This window comes from Dama dama, chromosome 1, assembly GCF_033118175.1.
Source record: "Dama dama isolate Ldn47 chromosome 1, ASM3311817v1, whole genome shotgun sequence".
NCBI lineage: Eukaryota > Metazoa > Chordata > Mammalia > Artiodactyla > Cervidae > Dama > Dama dama.
Window position 1 is genome coordinate 85,064,751 of NC_083681.1, and position 17,467 is coordinate 85,082,217.

A 17,467-nucleotide genomic window follows, 5' to 3' on the forward strand; every position below is an offset into this window, starting at 1 on the left:
TTGGTGATAGACAGGGAGGCCTGGCGTGCTGCGGTTCATGGGGTCGCAAAGAGTCGGACACGACTGAGCGACTGAACTGAACTGAGCCACACACATCCCCAAGGCAGCGTTCAGGATTCGGGGGGACCTATGTGGACCTCCAGGGCCACAGTCGAGCCACCAGCGTACATTTCAGAGCCGTGGAGCGGGTGCGGAGCCCGAAGCAGGGTTCAGGGTACCCCTCGGGTCAGACTCCAGGCCCCAAGGCAGGAGCTGGGACCTCCGGGTTAGGGGGCGCACTCGGACGCGCAAGGCAGAGCTCCGGGCTCCCGAGGGCTGAACCACAAGCCCAGACCGCCGGCCGCGCACGGAGGCTGGAGTGGGACCCGGCTTGGGGGCGCGGCGCGGCTCGGCCCAGGCGCTACACGCCGGGGGAGGTCACAGAGACCATCCTCAACACAGAGCCGCTCGCCCGGCGGCACCGCCTGGACCCGCCTTGGCCGGCATTCGCGTCCACCAATCAGGCGGCGGCAGCGGCGATCACGTGATCCCGGGAACCAATGGGCAGCCTGTAAGGGAGCTGGGTCCGCCCCGGGGCCCCGCCCTGTTGCCTCGGGAGACCAGTGGGCAGCCGGCAAGGGAGGAGGCTACGCCCTATTGACTCGGGCGACCAATGGGCAGCGGCAAGGGAGCTGGGTCGTCCTCCCCGAGGCCCCGCCCTATTGTCCCGAGTGACCGACCGGCAGCAGGCAAGAGAGCTGGCTCCTCTCTGAAGCCCCGCCCTGCTGCGCAGGGGCGCGCGGGATGTGGGCCTTGCGGGCCGCCGTCCGCGGGGGCACCTGGCTCTCTCGCGCGGTTCGCGGCTGCCGGCCCCCAAGGGCCGCGCTGCTGCCGCCGCCGCCCCACCCCGAGCGCGCCCTCGCCGCTCTCCGCGGGGGCCTGGGGTGCTCGGATGGGCGGGAGGGTGGAGGGCGGAGCCCACGTGCGGATGGCCGGAGAAGCCTGGCTGACGCGGAGGAGGAACCCGAAGATGCGGAGGAGGACGAAGACGAGGAGGAGCTGCTGAGGGCGGACCCACTGCTGCCGGCGGGGACACAGCGCGTGTGCCTGGTTCACCCTGAGGTCAAGTGGGGACGCGCGAAGCCGCAGGGTACCCGAGGTGACCGAGAGCGCTGGGGGCAGGCGGGGGCGGGCGCCGGCGCGGGCGCGGGCGGAGCGAGGAGGCTTGATCTTAAGGGGCGGGGAAGCCGGCGCCCCGGAGGAGGGGCTTATGGGGGCGGGACTCGCGGGCTGGAACTCGTAGGTCGGCGGGCTTCAGGGGCGGACCTCGATGGCCGGAGCTCATAGGTTGTGGCCTCTGGGGGCGTGGCTCCGGAGGCGGGGTTTCCGAAGGCTAGAACTCATTGGTCGGGACTTCTGGGGGCGGGGCGCAGGAGGCGTGGTTTCTGGGGCTTGCCTCCGGGGCTGCAGCCGGTTAGGTGGGGCTTCTGAGGCGGACTCGGAGGCTGAACCGCGCACTCCCTCACTTGCTCCGGGAGCCCCCCGCCTCCATGGGCCTGGAAACCCTCATTCTGGGCACAGGCGCTCTCCTGCTTTGCACGCAGCGAGCCCCCTTTCCTTTTGAGCCGCTCCTGGGTGTCGCTCTGCCCTGCTCCCCCGGGGCCTCCCCATCCATAATGCAAACGATCCCAGCAACTCACGCGGGGTGCACGCGGGATGCCCCTGGGCTTTAAGCCTTTTATGGACCCGCTTTCTTTCTGCGCCGCTGAGTACTAAACCCCAAGATTGTGCACAACCTTCTGTAGCAGAAACGGGAACCGGCTGAGCGCTGAGCGGGGCGGGGGCGCTTGTGGTCGCAGGGTGGAAGGGACGGGCTCCGGAGGGAGGCTGCCCTCCCGTGAGGCTCTGGCCACTGAGCTTCACACCTCACCTGGAGAACAAGCCGGGTCCCGCACAGCTGTGCTCCGGGCCATCGCCCCCAGGCTCCCAACTCCTCCAGACCTGCGCCAGCCCTGTCCACCCCGTTAGGGCTCAGAGCCACGCGGCGGCACCCACTGCCTACGTGTCTGTTGTCCATCAGCTACCTTGCGAGGAACCGGCTGGAGGAGAGATGAGGGCGGGGCAGGTCCTGACTGCCTTTGATCCACAGCCTGTGTCCCCGCTGCTCTGGACTCTTGTCCTGGGTGGCCCCTGCCTCCCGCCGGCCTCATTATACAGACTGCTCAGGGCCACGGACCCTGGGTGGGCGCCTCCTTGCTCATGCTGGGCTGGGTAAGCGCAGCCACTGAGGGAGGCTGGAACTAGGCTCTGGTCACCCAAGAGAGGACACCCGCCCAGGACGGGACTCAGCCCACCCACATACAGGACGGCACGCTCTGCGAGCCCTGGGAAGTTCACGGGAGATGCTGTCTAGTGGGTCACAAGGGATCCCGAGTCCCCACGGGGCAAACCTGCCCAATTCCAACATGGGGGGCTGTCCCTGTGTCCCCTGCTCAGCTCTGGCTCCCCTCCCCCCTCTCCCCTCCCCGATCCTCAGTCCCCGCTCCTGACCATCCACCCAGAAAAACAGATCTTCCTTTAAGTAAATGCCCATTCGGGTGCTTTCTGGGAACTTCGTGTGGCCAGGAAGCAGGAAGCTGTCGCAGCCTGGGGGCATGTGGGCCAGGACCCTGGGCAGGGCTGACCCGGCCGGAAGTGGCCCTCCCACCAGCCCGTCTCTCCTAAGCCGAGTGGCAGGTGGCGGAGGCCCGAGCGCTGGTGTGCGCGCTGGACGGCTGGTCGGTGGTAGACACGATGGTGGTGCCCACCAAGACGCCAGACAAGAAGCTCATCTTCGGCAGAGGGGCCTTGGAGCAGCTGACGGGTGAGCCCTTCATCGCACGTGGCGCAGCCTGCTTCTAACATGGCGCGAGCTCGACCGTCCCCCTGCGCCTCACCGAACTAGCATCAGGGGGCGGAAAACAGCGTGCCCGCCTCAGCATTCCAGTGAGACCGCTGCACTCAGGCCAGACTGCCGCCCCCTCTCAGTGCCCTGGGGGGTGTTCCTGCACGAGCCCCTTGCCCCTCTGTGGACCCTGACATCCCCCCCCGCCCCGCAAACCCGCGTCTGGTTCACAGCAGGCAACACGCAGAGGGGGTCCTCACCGCCTGTCTGTGTTCCTCTGAGTCTAACATTAACTCAGTCCCCGCGGGCTCACCAGACCCATGTGTGTACAAGACCTTGTCCTTGTTCAGTCTCTCAGTCGTGTCCGACTCTTTGCAACCCCGTGGACTACAGCACGCCAGGCTTCCCTGTCCATCACCAACTCCCGGAGCTTGCTCAAACTTATGTGCATCGAGTCAGTGATGCCATCCAACCATCTCATCCCCTGTCGTCCCCTTCTCCTCCCGCCTTCAATCTTTCCCAGCGTCAGGGTCTTTTGCAATGAGTCAGTTCTTCACATCAGGTGGCCAAAGTATTGGAGCTTCAGCTTAAGCAGGTGTGAGACCTACTTTCCTGGTCCTCCCTGACCCATGCTCCATGATCCCTGAATACTGTGCTCGGAGACCCAAGGGATGCCCCGGGGACACAGCCGATCAAAGCGCAGGGTCACTCCCCAGACGCACGTTGCGGGCGCAGCAGCCTCTGATCGGCGGTTCTCTTTTGCTAGAGAGGATCAGAGGGTCGCCGGAAATCACCGCGGTCTTCCTGAACGTGGAGAGGCTGGCCACGCCCACCAAGGTACGGCGGGAAGCAGCGGGTCAGCAGGTGTCAAGGAGCCTGGGCTCACAGCTCATCCCCTCCCTGCCTCTCTGTTTTTCCTAGAAAGACCTGGAAGCCGCCTGGCGTGTGCCTGTGTTTGACCGGTTCACCGTGGTTCTGCACATATTCCGCTGCAATGCCCGCACCAAGGAGGCACGGCTGCAGGTGGCGCTGGCGGAGCTCCCCCTGCTCAGGTGCGAGCAGGACCCAGGCCGGGGCAGACGGACCCCCCTCCCCCTACCCAGCAGACCCTCTCTAGGGAGCCCCCCCCCCGCACCGAGACCCTCTCTAGGGACCCCCCCCCCCCCGACCGAGACCCTCTCTAGGGACCCCCCCCCCGACCGAGACCCTCTCTAGGGACCCCCCCACCCACCCGACACTCTCTAGGGACCACCCTCTCCAGACCTTCTCTAGGGACCCCCCCCACCGGACCCTCTCTAAGGACCCCCCCCTCCAGACCCTCTCTAGGGACCCCCCCCCCCCGACCCTCTCTAGGGACCCCCTCCCCCCGACCGAGACCCTCTCTAGGGACCCCCCACACCCACCCGACACTCTCTAGGGACCACCCCCTCCAGACCCTCTCTAGGGACCCCCCCCACCGGACCCTCTCTAAGGACCCCCCCCCACCGGACCCTCTCTAAGGACCCCCCCCCTCCAGACCCTCTCTAGGGACCCCCCCCACTGGACCCTCTCTAGGGACCACCCCCCCCACTGGGCCCTCTTTAGGGACCTCCTCCGGACTCTCTTTAAGGACACAGACTCTCTGGGACCCTCTCTAGGGACACCCCGCCCCCACCGGGACCCTCTCTAGGTACATCCCTCCCTGCCCCCACAGGGACCCTCTCTAGGGAGCCCTCCTGGGACTTTCTCTAGTTTTCATGTATCTAGATATGTTGCCAGGCGTGCTGAGGGTGGGATGTGGTGGGTAGGGCTGCAAGCTTGTGGCGGCGGGTCCGATCTGTACCCGAGCCCGATCTGTACGCGAGCAGGGACATGTCACCCAGGGAGGGGCCCTCTGTCCTCGCCCGTGATGGCCCACGTGGGAGGGGGGCCCCCAGCGATCCCTCCTCCAGAAACCCCACCCCCACACCGGCCCCCTGCTGTGTCCTCGCCCCACGTCCTGTGGTGGATGCACGTGTCCGCCCATCTACTGAGCCAGCCCGTTTCCAGCTAGGTCCCACCTGAAAAGCAACGTTGCCCACCTGGGCGGACGGGGACGGAGCTCTCGCTACACCATGGGGTCAGGTAGGTGTCTGAGGTCTCCTCACTAGGTGTGCAGAAGGGGATTATTGTGGTGTGTGCCACCACCCCTACAAAGGGAACAGGGCCCTCACAAGTCCTGAGAGGGCCTCTCTGTGGTCACGTTCAAACAAGGGTGTGTGTCAAGGGGCCCCAGGGTTGAGCTCTGTCCAGAGTCTCCAGGGGAAGGTCCTTCCCGCCTCTTCCAGATTCTGGGGGCTCCAGGAGTCTATCCCTGGGCTGGTGGCCGCCTCCCTCCCGTCTCTGCCTCCGTCTCCAGGCGGCTTCTCCTCTGGGTCTGTGTGTCTGTGTCTTATACGGACTCGGTCCTTGGGTTTATGGCTGCCCCTACTTCAGGTCCTTCATCCCCTCTGCAGAGACCCCATTTCCAAATAAGGCCCCATTTGTAGGTCCTGGGGGTGAGGACGTGGATGTATCTCTGGGCACTGCTCAGCCCACTGTGGCCACCATGCCACCATGCGGACCCTCCCCTCGGGCTTTCCTCCTCAGGGGTAAGGGAGAGCCCAGGTGACCCCAAAGGGCAGTAGGGCTGGGGCAAGGCGGCCTTCCTCCGGGCAGAGCCGTTTCCCAACAGGAGGTGTCAAGGCTGTTGGTGCTGGGGGCCCAGGCTAGGGGCTTTGTCCCCGGGGTCCTGACACCTGTCAGACCCCCACAGGCCGCCCCTCCTCCCCTCCGCCTGCCCCCCCTCCCCCCCCTCCCCCCCTCCCCGTGGCTCTTGCCCCCTTTTTACCCCGGGTCTGCTCGCTGACTCGCCGTCTCGGGTGTTTTTAGGGGAGTCCTTCCTGCAGCTGCAGCAGCGTCTCCTGAGAGACAGGGAAGCTAAGATCCAGAAGGCCCTGGAGAGACTACGCCGCAAGAGGCGCCTTCTGGGGCAGCAGCGGAGGCGGAGGGAGTTTCCTGTGGTTTCCGTGGTTGGATACACGAACTGCGGTGAGGGGCGCTGGCAGGGCCAGGGGCAGGGGCCCGGGCCCTCCCCGGGGAGGAGCTAGTGGCTCACAGGGGTGGGACATCCCGGGGAGGAGCTGGTGGGTGAACCCGCCCTGGGGCCAGGGTGGTGGGCGGGGCCTCCCAGGGAGGAGCTGGTGGGTGAACCCCCCTAGGGCCAGGGTGGTGGGTGGGATCTTCCTGGGGCGGGGCTGTGCTGGTGGGCGGGGCCTCTCTGGGATGACGCTGGGTGGTCACCTGGACTCTCACCCCAGGGCAGGCACATAGCACCAGCCCAACTGCACCATCAGGCTTCTGGCTGAGCACACCCGCATCACAGCTCACATGGCCCAGGACACCCCCCTGTCTCCAAGGGCGCCTCCCCATCTCTCACACACACACACACACACACGTGACCACTGTCTGTATCATCACTCTTGTGTACAAGCACACTGCATCACAGCTCACATGGCCCAGGACACCTCCCCTGTCTCCAAGGACGCCTCCCCATCCCTCTCTCTCTCTCTCACACACACACACACACACACACACACACACACACACACACACGTGACCACTGTACACCATGCCCCTTGCTCGTCTGCGCTAACCCTCCCAACCAGGCCCGATATATCTCACCCCAAATCCTGGGCAACAGCTGTTTTCTTCAGTGACCCGTGCCTGGCACCAGGGCCATGCACAAAACTCCGGACGCAGACACCCTCCCCGCCCCCATCCTACCATCCAGCAGCCCGTACTCAGACGTGGATGCTAGGGGGGCTGAGACGGCCTGAGATGCATGTCCCCTTGTGCTCGGCTTGCAGGGAAAACCACGCTGATCAAGGCCCTGACCGGGGACGCTGCCATGCAGCCCCGGGACCAGCTGTTCGCGACGCTCGACGTCACAGCCCACGCGGGGCGGCTGCCGTCCGCGCTGACGGTCCTCTACATGGACACCATCGGCTTCCTCTCGCAGCTGCCCCACAGCCTGGTCGAGTCCTTCTCGGCCACCCTGCAGGACGTGGCCCACTCGGTGAGTGGGGAGGGCCGGCCGGTTCCCCCTCAGATGCCAGCCAACAGGGAGGGGAGGGGGTTCCCTCCTCAGGACAGCGCAGGGCTGTGTCCCCTTACACCGGACCTCTCAGGGACCAGATCCCCTCAAAGCCCTCCACGCGGAGCTAGGCCTGACTGTGCAATTTTAAGCTTTGTCTTCTATTTATTTACTTAACCTTTATTTTGGCTTTGCTGGGTCTTCACTGCCCTTGGGGCTCTGTCTAGTTGTTGTGAGTGGGGGCCTCTCTCTAACTGTGGTGAGTGGGGGGCCTCTCTCTGTGGTGAGTGGGGGGCCTCTCTCTAACTGTGGTGAGTGGGGGCCTCTCTCTAGTTGTTGTGAGTGAGGGCCTCTCTCTAACTGTGGTGAGTGGGGGCCCTCTCTCTAACTGTGGTGAGTGGGGGGCCTCTCTCTAACTGTGGTGAGTGGGGAGCCTCTCTCTAACTGTGGTGAGTGGGGGTCTCTCTCTAACTGTGGTGAGTGGGGGCCTCTCTCTCTGTGGTGAGTGGGGGGCCTCTCTCTAACTGTGGTGAGTGGGGGCCTCTGTCTAACTGTGGTGAGTGGGGGGCCTCTGTCTAACTGTGGTGAGTGGGGGGTCTCTCTCTAACTGTGGTGAGTGGGGAGCCTCTCTCTAACTGTGGTGAGTGGGGGTCTCTCTCTAACTGTGGTGAGTGGGGGGTCTCTCTCTAACTGTGGTGAGTGGGGGCCTCTGTCTAACTGTGGTGAGTGGGGGGCCTCTGTCTAACTGTGGTGAGTGGGGGGCCTCTCTCTAACTGTGGTGAGTGGGGGAGCCTCTCTCTAACTGTGGTGAGTGGGGGGCCTCTCTCTAACTGTGGTGAGTGGGGGCCCTCTCTCTAACTGTGGTGAGTGGGGGGCCTCTCTCTAACTGTGGTGAGTGGGGAGCCTCTCTCTAACTGTGGTGAGTGGGGGTCTCTCTCTAACGGTGGTGAGTGCGGGGTCTCTCTCTAACTGTGGTGACTGGGGGGCCTCTCTCTCTGTGGTGAGTGGGGGGCCTCTCTCTAACTGTGGTGAGTGGGGGCCTCTCTCTAACTGTGGTGAGTGGGGGCCTCTCTCTAACTGTGGTGAGTGGGGGGCCTCTCTCTAACTGTGGTGAGTGGGGGCCTCTCTCTAACTGTGGTGAGTGGGGGCCTCTCTCTAACTGTGGTGAGTGGGGGAGCCTCTCTCTAACTGTGGTGAGTGGGGGGCCTCTCTCTAACTGTGGTGAGTGGGGGGCCTCTCTCTAACTGTGGTGAGTGGGGGGCCTCTCTCTAGTTGTTGTGAGTGGGGGCCTCTCTCTAACTGTGGTGAGTGGGGGCCTCTCTCTAACTGTGGTGAGTGGGGGGCCTCTCTCTAACTGGTGAGTGGGGGGGCCTCTCTCTAACAGTGGTGAGTGGGGGGCCTCTCTCTAACTGTGGTGAGTGGGGGGCCTCTCTCTAGTTGTTGTGAGTGGGGGCCTCTCTCTAACTGTGGTGAGTGGGGGCCTCTCTCTAACTGTGGTGAGTGGGGGCCTCTCTCTAACTGTGGTGAGTGGGGGGCCTCTCTCTAACTGTGGTGAGTGGGGGGTCTCTCTCTAACTGTGGTGAGTGGGGGGCCTCTCTCTAACTGTGGTGAGTGGGGGGTCTCTCTCTAACTGTGGTGAGTGGGGGGCCTCTCTCTCTGTGGTGAGTGGGGGGCCTCTCTCTAACTGTGGTGAGTGGGGGGCCTCTCTCTAGTTTTTGTGAGTGGGGGCCTCTCTCTAACTGTGGTGAGTGGGGGCCTCTCTCTAGTTGTGGTGAGTGGGGGGCCTCTCTCTAACTGTGGTGAGTGGGGGTCTCTCTCTAACTGTGGTGAGTGGGGGGCCTCTGTCTAACTGTGGTGAGTGGGGGGTCTCTCACTAACTGTGGTGAGTGGGGGCCTCTCTCTAACTGTGGTGAGTGGGGGGCCTCTCTCTAACTGCAGTGCGTGGGGGGTCTCTCTCTAACTGTGGTGAGTGGGTGGTCTCTCTCTAACTGTGGTGAGTGGGGGGCCTCTGTCTAACTGTGGTGAGTGGGGGGTCTCTCACTAACTGTGGTGAGTGGGGGCCTCTCTCTAACTGTGGTGAGTGGGGGGGCCTCTCTCTAACTGCAGTGAGTGGGGGGTCTCTCTCTAACTGTGGTGGGTGGGGGGTCTCTCTCTAACTGTGGTGAGTGGGTGGTCTCTCTCTAACTGTGGTGAGTGGGGGGCCTCTGTCTAACTGTGGTGAGTGGGGGGTCTCTCACTAACTGTGGTGAGTGGGGGGCCTCTCTCTAGTTGTTGTGAGTGGGGGCCTCTCTCTAGTTGTTGTGAGTGGGGGCCTCTCACTAACTGTGGTGAGTGGGGGCCTCTCTCTAACTGTGGTGAGTGGGGGCCTCTCTCTAACTGTGGTGAGTGGGGGGCCTCTCTCTAGTTGTTGTGAGTGGGGGCCTCTCTCTAACTGTGGTGAGTGGGGGGCCTCTCTCTAGTTGTGGTGAGTGCGGGGTCTCTCTCTAACTGTGGTGAGTGGGGGCCTCTGTCTAACTGTGGTGAGTGGGGGCCTCTCTCTAATTGTTGTGAGTGGGGGCCTCTCACTAACTGTGGTGAGTGGGGGCCTCTCTCTAACTGTGGTGAGTGGGGTCCTCTCTCTAACTGTGGTGAGTGGGGGGCCTCTCTCTAACTGTGGTGAGTGGGGGCCTCTCTCTAACTGTGGTGAGTGGGGGATCTCTCTCTAACTGTGGTGAGTGGGGGATCTCTCTCTAACTGTGGTGAGTGGGGGGCCTCTCTCTCTCTGTGGTGAGTGGGGGGCCTCTCTCTAACTGTGGTGAGTGGGGAGCCTCTCTCTAACTGTGGTGAGTGGGGGTCTCTCTCTAACTGTGGTGAGTGGGGGTTCTTTCTCTAATTATGGTGAGTGGGGCATCTCTCTCTGTAGTGAGTGGGGGGTCTCTCTCTAACTGTGGTGAGTGGAGGCCTTCTATTTAACTGTGGCGAGTGGGGGGGCCTTCTTTTTAAGTGTGGTGAGTGGGGGGCCTCTCTCTGTGGTGAGTGTGGGGCTTCTCCCTATGTGTGGTGAGTGGGGGGCCTCTAACAGGTGAATGGGGGGCCTCTGTCTGTGGTGCGTGGGGTCTTCTCTCTAAGTGTGGTGAGTGGGGGGCCTCTCTCTGTGGTGAGTGGGGGGCTTCTCTCTAACTGTGGTGAGTGTGGGGTGTCTCTCTGTGGTGAGTGGGGTCTTCTAAGTGTGGTGAGTGGGGGCCTCTTTCTGGTTGTGGGGTCCGGTTTTCTCATTGTGACGGCCTCTCTTGTTGCGGAGCAGGAGTTTACAGCCCGTGGCGGTCGGTTGTTGCAGCATGCCGGCTCATTAGTTGTGGAGCACCGGCGTAGCTGCTCCGTGGTATGTGGGATCTTCCCGGCCCAGGCATTGAACCCACATCTCTTGCATTGGCAGGTGGATTTCTTACCACCTGCCAGGAAAGTGACCAAGGAAGCCCTACAATTGTAATTTACCTGAAGGAAATGCTATGAGAGGGGTTTCCCTTTCTGTGTTGGCTGTATCCGGGGCCCGGAGCCAGTGAACCCCAACAGAGCCTGGCGTTTACTCAGCAGGGGGTCGGCAGGGGCCAGGGACCGGCACTCCGGGACCTTCTAGGTCACAGCAGCTGAGGCTGAGGGCACCGTGCAGCTGCATGCGTCATCCTCCAGGGTTCCTGAAAGTGTAAAATTTCTGAAATTAAACCTGAATTAAAAGAAAATTAGTTTCATCCAAAAGAGAACCTGGAAGTGAATCCCATAAACCGTTCAGAGCACTTCCTTTCCGTGACAGAATTACCCTCCGTTGTTACTTTCCTTTTATCTCTATTTTCCCCATTCTGCAGGAGGAACCTGCATGTAAAATATGAGGCAGGGGGAAAGAGCTTCTTTACAATGTGAGCTTGAAGGTTTCACAGCGAAGTGGACCAGCCCAGAGCTTTGAACATGGCCCTGCTGGCTGGGCTGGTTGGTGGTGGGGGTCAGTACGTTTGGGGCGGGAGACTGGGGAGACAGCTTGGGGGTGCCGAGCAGTGTAGGTTTGGGGGTTCCAAGTGCACAGGGAGGGAGTGGCCGCCGCGACGGAAACCCCAATGAGGGGCTGGGGGGCGTTCACCACAGAGCCACTCTCTGGTGTCAGGTCGCACCCACCCCTCGAGGTTAGGCCCCCACGGTGGGGAGCTCTGCCCTCACCTGGATGAGCAGTGTCCTGGGGCTTGGGGTCCTCTGGGGCTGGGGGTAGGAGCCCCTGGCCCGAAGAGCTGACCACCTGGCCCATCTGGTCCTCAGGATCTGATCGTCCATGTCAGAGATGTGAGCCACCCCGAGACGGAGCTGCAGAAGGCCAGTGTCCTGTCGGCCTTGCGGGGCCTGGGCCTGCCAAACGCCCTCCTGGAGAGCATGGTGGAAGTACACAACAAGGTGGACCTGGTGCCCGGGTGAGCCCCCCACCCCTGGAGTGTATGGTATGAGTCCACAGCGGGGTGACCTGGTGCCCGGTGAGCCCCCACCCCTGGAGTGTATGGTATGAGTCCACAGCGGGGTGACCTGGTGCCCGGTGAGCCCCCACCCCTGGAGTGTATGGTAGGAGTGTACAGCGGGGTGACCTGGTGCCCGGTGAGCCCCCACCCCTGGAGTGTATGGTAGGAATCCACAGCGGGCTGACCTGGTGCCCGGGTGAGCCCCCCACCCTGGAGTGTATGGTATGAGTCCACAGCGGGGTGACCTGGTGCCCGGTGAGCCCCCACCCCTGGAGTGTATGGTAGGAGTCCACAGCGGGCTGACCTGGTGCCCGGGTGAGCCCTCCACCCCTGGAGTGTATGGTGCGAGTCCACAACAAGGTGGACCTGGTGCCCGGTGAGCCCCCCACCCCTGGAGTGTATGGTAGGAGTCCACAGTGGGGTGACCTGGTGCCCGGTGAGCCCCCACCCCTGGAGTGTATGGTGCGAGTCCACAACAAGGTGGACCTGATGCCCGGGTGAGCTCCCCACCCCTGGACTGTATGGTAGGAGTCTACAGCGGGGTGACCTGGTGCCCGGTGAGCCCCCACCCCTGGATTGTATGGTATGAGTCCACAGCGGGGTGACCTGGTGCCCGGTGAGCCCCCACCCCTAGAGTGTATGGTAGGAGTTCACAGCGGGGTGACCTGGTGCCCGGTGAGCCCCCACCCCTGGAGTGTATGGTATGAGTCCACAGCGGGGTGACCTGGTGCCCGGTGAGCCCCCACCCCTGGAGTGTATGGTAGGAGTCCACAGCGGGGTGACCTGGTGCCTGGTGAGCCCCCACCCCTGGAGTGTATGGTAGGAGTCCACAGCGGGCTGACCTGGTGCCCGGGTGAGCCCCCACCCCTGGAGTGTATGGTAGGAGTCCACAGCGGGCTGACCTGGTGCCCGGGTGAGCCCCCCACCCCTGGAGTGTATGGTGCGAGTCCACAACAAGGTGGACCTGGTGCCCGGTGAGCCCCCCACCCCTGGATTGTATGGTAGGAGTCCACAACAAGGTGGACCTGGTGCCCGGTGAGCCCCCACCCCTGGAGTGTATGGTGCGAGTCCACAACAAGGTGGACCTGGTGCCCGGGTGAGCCCCCCACCCCTGGAGTGTATGGTAGGAGTCTACAGCGGGGTGACCTCGTGCCCGGTGAGCCCCCCACCCCTGGAGTGTATGGTAGGAGTCCACAGCGGGCTGACCTGGTGCCCGGGTGAGCCCCCCACCCCTGGAGTGTATGGTGCGAGTCCACAGCGGGGTGACCTGGTGCCCGGTGAGCCCCCCACCCCTGGAATGTATGGTAGGAGTCCACAGCGGGCTGACCTGGTGCCTGGGTGAGCCCCCCACCCCTGGAGTGTATGGTGCGAGTCCACAACAAGGTGGACCTGGTGCCCGGTGAGCCCCCACCCCTGGAGTGTATGGTAGGAGTCCACAGCGGGGTGACCTGGTGCCCGATGAGCCCCCCACCCCTGGAGTGTATGGTATGAGTCCACAGCGGGGTGACCTGGTGCCCGATGAGCCCCCACCCCTAGAGTGTATGGTAGGAGTCCACAGCGGGGTGACCTGGTGCCCGGTGAGCCCCCACCCCTGAAGTGTATGGTATGAGTCCACAGCGGGGTGACCTGTTGCCCGGTGAGCCCCCACCCCTGGAGTGTATGGTAGGAGTCCACAGCGGGCTGACCTGGTGCCTGGGTGAGCCCCCCACCCCTGGAGTGTATGGTGCGAGTCCACAACAAGGTGGACCTGGTGCCCGGTGAGCCCCCCACCCCTGGAGTGTATGGTAGGAGTCCACAGCGGGGTGACCTGGTGCCTGGTGAGCCCCCACCCTTGGAGTGTATGGTGCGAGTATACAACAAGGTGGACCTGGTGCCCAGGTGAGCCCCCCACCCCTGGAGTGTATGGTAGGAGTCTACAGCGGGGTGACCTGGTGCCCGATGAGCCCCCCACCCCTGGAGTGTATGGTAGGAGTCCACAGCGGGCTGACCTGGTGCCTGGTGAGCCCCCACCCCTAGAGTGTATGGTAGGAGTCCACAGCGGGGTGACCTGGTGCCCGGTGAGCCCCCACCCCTGGAGTGTATGGTAGGAGTCCACAGCGGGGTGACCTGGTGCCCGGGTGAGCCCACACCCCTGGAGTGTATGGTGCGAGTCCACAACAAGGTGGACCTGGTGCCCGGTGAGCCCCCCACCCCTGGAGTGTATGGTGCGAGTCCACAACAAGGTGGACCTGGTGCCCGGTGAGCCCCCACCCCTGGAGTGTATGGTGCGAGTCCACAACAAGGTGGACCTGGTGCCCGGGTGAGCCCCCCACCCCTGGAGTGTATGGTAGGAGTCTACAGCGGGGTGACCTCATGCCCGGCGAGCCCCCCACCCCTGGAGTGTATGGTAGGAGTCCACAGCGGGCTGACCTGGTGCCCGGGTGAGCCCCCCACCCCTGGAGTGTATGGTGCGAGTCCACAGCGGGGTGACCTGGTGCCCGGTGAGCCCCCTACCCCTGGAGTGTATGGTAGGAGTCCACAGCGGGCTGACCTGGTGCCTGGGTGAGCCCCCCACCCCTGGAGTGTATGGTGCGAGTCCACAACAAGGTGGACCTGGTGCCCGGTGAGCCCCCACCCCTGGAGTGTATGGTAGGAGTCCACAGCGGGGTGACCTGGTGCCCGATGAGCCCCCCACCCCTGGAGTGTATGGTATGAGTCCACAGCGGGGTGACCTGGTGCCCGGTGAGCCCCCACCCCTAGAGTGTATGGTAGGAGTCCACAGCGGGGTGACCTGGTGCCTGGTGAGCCCCCACCCCTGGAGTGTATGGTATGAGTCCACAGCGGGGTGACCTGGTGCCCGGTGAGCCCCCACCCCTGGAGTGTATGGTAGGAGTCCACAGCGGGCTGACCTGGTGCCTGGGTGAGCCCCCCATCCCTGGAGTGTATGGTGCGAGTCCACAACAAGGTGGACCTGGTGCCCGGTGAGCCCCCCACCCCTGGAGTGTATGGTAGGAGTCCACAGCGGGGTGACCTGGTGCCCGGTGAGCCCCCACCCTTGGAGTGTATGGTGCGAGTCCACAACAAGGTGGACCTGGTGCCCAGGTGAGCCCCCCACCCCTGGAGTGTATGGTAGGAGTCTACAGCGGGGTGACCTGGTGCCCGATGAGCCCCCCACCCCTGGAGTGTATGGTAGGAGTCCACAGCGGGCTGACCTAGTGCCTGGTGAGCCCCCACCCCTGGAGTGTATGGTAGGAGTCCACAGCGGGCTGACCTGGTGCCCGGGTGAGCCCCCCACCCCTGGAGTGTATGGTAGGAGTCCACAGCGGGCTGACCTGGTGCCCGGGTGAGCCCCCACCCCTGGAGTGTATGGTGCGAGTCCACAACAAGGTGGACCTGGTGCCCGGTGAGCGCCCCACCCCTGGAGTGTATGGTGCGAGTCCACAACAAGGTGGACCTGGTGACCGGTGAGCCCCCACCCCTGGAGTGTATGGTGCGAGTCCACAAGGTGGACCTGGTGCCCGGGTGAGCCCCCCACCCCTGGAGTGTATGGTAGGAGTCCACAGCGGGGTGACCTGGTGCCCGGTGAGCCCCCCACCCCTGGAGTGTATGGTAGGAGTCCACAGCGGGCTGACCTGGTGCCCGGGTGAGCCCCCCACCCCTGGAGTGTATGGTGCGAGTCCACAACAAGGTGGACCTGGTGCCCGGGTGAGCCCCCCACCCCTGGAGTGTATGGTCGGAGTCTACAGCGGGGTGACCTCGTGCCCGGTGAGCCCCCCACCCCTGGAGTGTATGGTAGGAGTCCACAGCGGGCTGACCTGGTGCCCGGGTGAGCCCCCCACCCCTGGAGTGTATGGTGCGAGTCCACAGCGGGGTGACCTGGTGCCCGGTGAGCTCATCATTGCTGAGCGCGCTGTGCTGGCCGCACGGATAGGTACACACCCGTGGAGCCCGACGTCCTGGCCGTGTCTGCCCTGCTGGGGCTCGGGCTGGATGAGCTGATGGCCAGGGTGGAGGACGCCATTCTGCGAGCCACGGGGAGACGGACCCTCACCCTCCGCGTGCGGCTGGCTGGACCACAGCTGAGGTGCGTGGGGCGGGCCTGGTTGGAGGGGTGGTGGCGCCGATCATAGCTGTGCTGGGTGGGGGTGTCATTCATGGAGCGGGCAAGGCCACGGTGCTGGGGCGGCTTTGTCACGCCCGCGTCCCCGCGCTCACCACGTACGAGCAGGGGTCTGGCCACGCGTCCATGCCTCAGAATGCAGACGGTACTGCCCGACCCCCCCCCTCGCCCCCCAGCCCTCCACCTGACCCTGGGAAGGCTGGGTGGGGGTTCAGGCTCCGTCAGGGTCTCCATTCCCACCAATCGCGTCTCCCTCCCGGCACAAGCAGGGGTCTATGGCCCTGTGTCCACTCGCCGCGACTGTGGGCGATACCGGCCTCCCGATCCCGGGAAGGCTGGGTAGGGGTTCAGACACTGTCAGGGTCTTGGTTCCCACCAGTCGTGTGTCCCTCCCACCAAGCGCGTGTCCCTCCCACCAATCACGTCTCCCTCCTATCAATGGGGTCTCCACCCACTAATAGTTTCCCACCTCATTTGTCCCTCCCACCAATCACGTGTCCCTCCCAGCAGTTGCGTCTCCCACCAATCACGTGTCCCCGCACCAATCGCGTGTCCCCCCAACACCAATCACATCTCCCTACTACCAATCACATCTTCCTTCTCCAATCACATCTCCCTCCCACCAATCACGTGTGTGCCCCCCCCCCCCCGCGCATTGCATGTCCCGCCCATCAATCACGTCTCCCACCAATCGCGTGTCCCTCCCACCAACCGCCTGTCCCGCCCACCAATGGCATCTCCCTTGCAGCTGGCTTCACCAGGAGGCCACGGTACAGGCAGTGGACGTGATCCCCGAGGCCGGGGCTGCTGACGTGAAAGTCATCATCAGTGACTCTGCTTACGGACGGTTCCGGAAGCTGTTTCCAGGGTGAAAGGATTCCCCCCTCCCCAAAGATGAGGGCGCTGCACCCTTTAGTCCCAGAGACAAGCACGTGCGGTGGGTGTTCGCCCCCCACCCCACCGTCCCCACCCCAGCCAGCCGGGTGAGGACGGGACCCGGTGGACTCTAAGTGGTTCTGGGCGACCGTCAGGGCGTCTGGGGAGCAGACGTCTGTCCAGGGTGGTTGACAACACATCAGACAGTGAAAGCTTTGTGCGGGGTGTGTGTAAACTAGCCTCTGTGGTTTTTGTCACCGGCCACCCAGCAGACACCCCGTGAACGCTGCCTTCTAGGTAAGAAGGTCCAGTTTGTGTGTCCGCTGTGTATCCCACATGGGTCCCACCCGACTAGCCTGCCCTTGCACACGGCAGTGTCCAGGGAGTGATTAAAACAAGAACCCAGCAAGCGGGAAGGATCTGCTCATTAATAGGGCCCAGCACACAGAACCTACCGCACAGGCCTTAGGTGTTTTCACCTAAAGGAAACTAAGAGGTCGGGCTTCTTGTCAAAAGCCAGGTCCTGCATGGGGTGGACAAGCAGGGCTGTGAAGGGGCGGGGAGCAGGGCCCCCTCTCGGAGGGATGAGCAGACTGGGGAGGCAGCCATTCAGGGCCTCGGGGCACCTGCGCCTCCGGCCGCTCCCCTTCATTCAGCTCAGCCCCTGCTGGCCTCCATCCTCCTGGGTCTGCTAGGTGGGGTGGACGGGCACTAACCCTAACCCCGCTGGGTGGCGAGCATGTGACTTGTGACGAACCCCCCAGGCTCCCGGGGTCCGGCCCCCCTCAGCAGGCCAGGGCTGTCCTGGGGGTTCCCACGTGATCCCAGGACCCCCTCAGTCATGGTCTCTTCCAGGATCCCCAGGACTTGGCCACCCAGTTCCTCCCAGCTCCATTCCCAAGTCCTCCCAGTCTGCAGGACACAGGAAGGACAGTGTGGGTCACTTTTGGCCTCTGGTCCCCTCTCCTCCTAGCATCCCCCCACCTGCTCCCCAGGGTCCCCCCCCCCCCCCAGTCCTAGAAGCTGTACCCCAAGACTCAGGGGAGCAGAGCTCACCTCAT

The 17,467-nt window shown here is 63.7% G+C and overlaps 1 protein-coding gene across 1 annotated transcript; it reads left to right on the plus strand.

Annotated features, from left to right (window-relative positions):
- Positions 1 to 783: 783 nt before the first annotated feature.
- Positions 784 to 16,816, plus strand: GTPBP6 (GTP binding protein 6 (putative)). The gene is made up of 10 exons (XM_061154622.1): positions 784 to 1,138; positions 2,705 to 2,842; positions 3,630 to 3,700; positions 3,785 to 3,915; positions 4,896 to 4,966; positions 5,753 to 5,911; positions 6,730 to 6,938; positions 11,241 to 11,389; positions 15,342 to 15,494; positions 16,279 to 16,816. The coding sequence occupies exons 1-10, from the start codon at positions 784 to 786 to the stop codon at positions 16,400 to 16,402; spliced, it is 1,560 nt and encodes a 519-aa protein (XP_061010605.1). The 3' UTR covers positions 16,403 to 16,816.
- Positions 16,817 to 17,467: the final 651 nt, after the last annotated feature.

What these genes read in the sequence shown, in the direction of transcription:
- GTPBP6 (XM_061154622.1), top strand. Translation starts at nt 784, where the DNA reads ATGTGGGCCTTGCGGGCCGCCGTCCGCGGGGGCACCTGGCTCTCTCGC. An exon ending in GGTTGGATACACGAACTGCG is followed by an intron (nt 5,912 to 6,729) that starts GTGAGGGGCGCT and finishes CTCGGCTTGCAG; the next exon opens with GGAAAACCACGCTGATCAAG. An exon ending in AAGGTGGACCTGGTGCCCGG is followed by an intron (nt 11,390 to 15,341) that starts GTGAGCCCCCCA and finishes CCGCACGGATAG; the next exon opens with GTACACACCCGTGGAGCCCG.